Source organism: Astyanax mexicanus, unplaced genomic scaffold (genome assembly GCF_023375975.1).
Source record: "Astyanax mexicanus isolate ESR-SI-001 unplaced genomic scaffold, AstMex3_surface scaffold_37, whole genome shotgun sequence".
Lineage (NCBI taxonomy): Eukaryota > Metazoa > Chordata > Actinopteri > Characiformes > Acestrorhamphidae > Astyanax > Astyanax mexicanus.
In genome coordinates this window covers 1,656,491-1,660,705 of record NW_026040047.1, presented here as the reverse complement: position 1 = coordinate 1,660,705, position 4,215 = coordinate 1,656,491, and the positions used below count along the sequence as shown (strand labels likewise).

General features: G+C 38.2%; 1 protein-coding gene across 1 annotated transcript; it reads right to left on the bottom strand.

The window, feature by feature from the left end:
* Window positions 1-828: 828 nt before the first annotated feature.
* LOC111196168 (uncharacterized) lies at window positions 829-3,805 on the bottom strand. Its single transcript, XM_022685328.2, has 2 exons — window positions 2,822-3,805; window positions 829-2,385 (listed from the first exon to the last, which is right to left on the bottom strand). The coding sequence occupies exons 1-2, from the start codon at window positions 3,204-3,206 to the stop codon at window positions 1,331-1,333; spliced, it is 1,440 nt and encodes a 479-aa protein (XP_022541049.2). The 5' UTR covers window positions 3,207-3,805; the 3' UTR covers window positions 829-1,330.
* Window positions 3,806-4,215: the final 410 nt, after the last annotated feature.

The window sequence follows — 4,215 nt, the reverse complement described above, 5'->3', positions numbered from 1 at the left end:
ACCAGGCATACATTGAGGTTACTGATGAAAAAGCAACTCAAATTGAATTTGAGACAAGAGAGCAAAGTGCATCTGATTTGTGGCACAGTGCAAGAAAACTCAGAATTACAGCTAGTTCTGCAAAAAAGGTTCCAGTACATACTACCACAAAAAAAGACAAATTTCTATGTGAGCACATGTACCCTACCTTTAGAGGCAACTATGCAACCAATTATGGGAAAGAAAATGAACTTATAGCTTGCAAACAACTCAAAGACCAAGGGATGAACATTTCACACAGAGGGACTGTTATAAGTCTCCAAGAACCTTGGCTCTCAGCAAGTCCAGACAGAGTCATTGACTCCAGTGTGCTTCTTGAAATAAAATGTCCTGTGCCAAACAAAAGCCACACGTCACTAATTGATCAGCTTACTCATAAATGCAGTGACCTCAAATTAGTGGATGGAAAGCTGCAGAAAACTGGTAGCAGAGGATACTACATGCAATTGCAACTTGCAATGTTCTGTACATGTCTGAACACAGCCAGGTTGTTCATCTGGACACCTAATGAGAATGTTGTTCTTACAGTTGACTTTGACGAAGTGTATGTACAGGAGCATGTACAGCGTCTGAAAGGTTTTTACTTTTCATGTATGCTGCCTCACCTTGTAGATGAATTTGCTGGGGGGCGGTTTACACTGAATAGCAGATATGTTGACATTATGAGAAAGGTCTAGATTAAAAGTATAATGTGTGCTGTACATCAGAATGACATCTCTGAATGCATTTGAGCTGTGTAAATAAATTACAATCATTTTTATGTAAAGCATGTGCAAAGTTACACAGAAATACAATATTTTATTCTGTTTTATTCAAATGATCTTCACTACAACAACAATACAAATCACAAGTTAGAGGCAATGTAAACAATTCATTACACAGAAAAGGTTCAAAAGCTATTAATGGTTTGCATACTGTTATGAAAAAAAAAAACACTAAATATTTTACAAATAAATAATCAACTTTAGTGCACATTCTGTACAAATATTCACAGTAGGGAGTTAAACATGCTATTTGTGAAAGACTGTGTTTAAAGATTTGTAGTTACATGCATCAAATATATTGTAAATTGTCATGTATAAAATTTGCTGATCAATTAAACACTGGTAATGTATTACATCCATGCATTGTTCCAAGATATCTTTCTCTAGACATTTATTTGTCTGTGTTTTGTTACAATATATTTCTCAAAAAACAGGATCAGTGTCAGATCTGGTGCTTTGTATGGCCACAACTTTTTAAATTTAATGTAGAATACATATAGTAGTGTTACTTGTACCCTTACATAAAATTACTCAGAATCACGAATAAGTTCATCCCTCAGGTTCACAAGGGCAGCACATACTCTGAGAATTTTGTCTATCTTAGGAGCCATGGTAATTGGTACAACCTGTGACAGAATTTTATATACTTTCAAACGTCTAATTGCTCTCTCCACATGGATTCTAACATTTGCTATTCTTCTAGTTGCAGTGACCTGTTCCTCAGTGAGCTGAGCTCCTTTTTTAGTGAATGATGGCATTACTAACTTTACTTTCCTTTCAAAGAGTACATCTCTTATTAAAAAGCCCCGGTCTGCCATTACTTCATCTCCAGCATTCAAGTAATCTAAAATCCCACAGTCCATTGTTAGAAATTTATCACTGCATCGACCACCATAAGCTGCAGAGATGAACATGATAAGTCCACATGGGGCAACTGCTACAAGATATTTTACTGTGTTGTGTGAATAGTAATGGCTATATGATTCTCCCCTTGAATCCAAGTTTTTGGGTTTTTGTAGTAGGCTCTCGCTGCAGTCTAAAATACATGTAACATTTGGAAATGTTTTAAATGCGGCTGGCATTGTTGCCTGGATAGTTTCCTTTGGAAGCCATGGAATAAGGGGTCGTAAGACTTCCTCCAATTTGTCAATCCAATATGAGATGATCTTACTTGCCATACTCTGTGATACACAGAATTGCCTGCTCAGATCTCCTAACACACGGTTCAGTTCCAATTTCATAAGGGTCAACAGTAGTTGGTCTCCTATGGGCATTGTAAACGCACTGCTGTTAAACATTTCCATTGTTGAAACAAGGGTGTCAAATGTTTCAAGTTTTAAGCCAGTGTACAGCAGGGAATCTGTGTCATTCTGAAGCATGAAGTACCCAAAGTCATTACACTGTGTCATCTGGTCCCGCATAGCCTTTTCCTTGCCTGTCTTTGTGTAATCATGATCAAGTAGGGTGCGGTCTTCCCACTGTGTGTGAACGGAGTGGCACTGTGAGGCAGATGTACATTGACTGCTTTCAACTCCTGAGGGTCCTGTGTCAGAGGGTTCCAGGGGGAAGGCCACACAGCAATCTGATAAGAAATTTTTACACACACAATAAATACCGACAAAAAAGTATACAATTATATCTAAATAGCAAGAGGAGAATTATATCACTACTTAGATCCCTGCTAACAAATACAACTTGGTCAATTCAAGCTAGTTAAGATAGTCAATCTGGTCAACTAGCTCCAATTTTGACCTGCATATGGTATGTTTTAATTTCAGTTTAATGGCTTAGTTGGTTAACAAGCATGACCAACTTGACCAAGCTAGAAAAACATTATGACCAAGCTTAACCATGCTGGTCGACTAGTAAAAGCATACTGGCCAACCGACATCATCAAAATCTAATTCCACATACACTATGCTGGTAAAAAGCTGGTTAACCTGCTGCAAGACAATGTTGTAATACCACAAAAAAAGTTAGTAAGGGTTCCGCACAAGAGAAGAGTTAATCACACTCACGAGATTCACCGTCTGCATCTTCATTAAGGTTGGTGGCTGTAGATGCCGTTTGGCTCACCCGAACTAGCTTTCTTCTCTTTTTTTCTGGTGGTCTTTCGTAACCCAAATACAGCTCCGGGTCAGGATGCAGCTCTGTAGGCTTCTTTTCAACAAAGTGAAACGAGCAAACATATATCCTCTTTGGAGGATATTTCAGTTTTAAAGCTGCAAGCCACGCTAGGCTCCTTCCCTTCTCCTTCGGTACGGAGTGCAAAGCATAAGGCGCCGGACACGGACAGTGTTTACGAAGCTGCTGGTGTTCAAAACATGTACTTTCCAACAACAACTTCAACTTTTTTGAGTTGTTGTGGCACCCGACAACTGCACACGTCGAGCCTGAGCTCATTTTAGAAGCACGTAATCCGTATCAAAGCCAGCTGTATTCGTCTCACTAGCAATGTTTTGGTTAGCAGCGCTGAAACGCTAGCGCGAGCGGAACCAAAAAACCGGCAAACGGAAGTAGTGGGACGTCATGGACGCCCCCCTTGGGATGCCCGGAAAAACGTGAATAGTGTTCTCGTGCAGAGTGCTGCAACTCTGACTAAACACCAAGTTAAACCAGAGCCAATGAAGACAGAGTCGCAGTAAGCTTGACCATTTATTCACTCTTCTTCATTAACATTGAGGTGAAAACTGTAAACAAACAACACAAAACACATGTTCTGTCTTAATTATACATTACATTGTAGTTGGAAGCAACAATGTGTGTACAAAGCTGTCCTGTACTCTGACTAGCAGTAACCATGCGGTTAGCTTCTCACACAGCTCAATGCATTTTTAACTAAATTAACAAACATAATTCCTAACCATATCAACACGGGTAGCTGAACTATAACACAAGCATTTTGTTAGATGAACTTACGGCATTGCCTCATTGAAATGTGCCTAGGATGGAAGTGGATGAGCTTGACTAGCCTCCTGACAAGCAAAACAGCAGCTCCTGAAATCCCCCGGAAGTGACCCAAACAGGAAGTGACATCATACAATAAATAACTAGAAAAAATAACACAAATTTCTTCCAAAACACACTATAAAAAGTAAAGTTAATGGTCTTATACACCTTCTTTGCTTTTTACAAAAAAAAAAAAAATAAATAAATAAAAATTGTATTTAATAAAAATCTAAATAAAGTAAAAAGTTAACTTGATGCATTAAGCAACACAGACCAATTTATGCAGAAATCCAAGTATAATTCCAAAAGGTTTACATATCTTCCATTCATTCTTTTATTTAGTTTTAAATATCCACTGTAAAAGTGTGCTTCTGAAGAAGAACAAGTTCGATTAATCGCAGTTAATCACAGAATATTGCTGAGATTAATCTGATTTTTTTATTGATTGACAGCACTATTGAGC

What these genes read in the sequence shown, in the direction of transcription:
- LOC111196168 (XM_022685328.2), bottom strand. Translation starts at nt 3,206, where the DNA reads ATGAGCTCAGGCTCGACGTGTGCAGTTGTCGGGTGCCACAACAACTCA. An exon ending in AGATGCAGACGGTGAATCTC is followed by an intron (nt 2,386 to 2,821) that starts GTGAGTGTGATT and finishes ATTTCTTATCAG; the next exon opens with ATTGCTGTGTGGCCTTCCCC.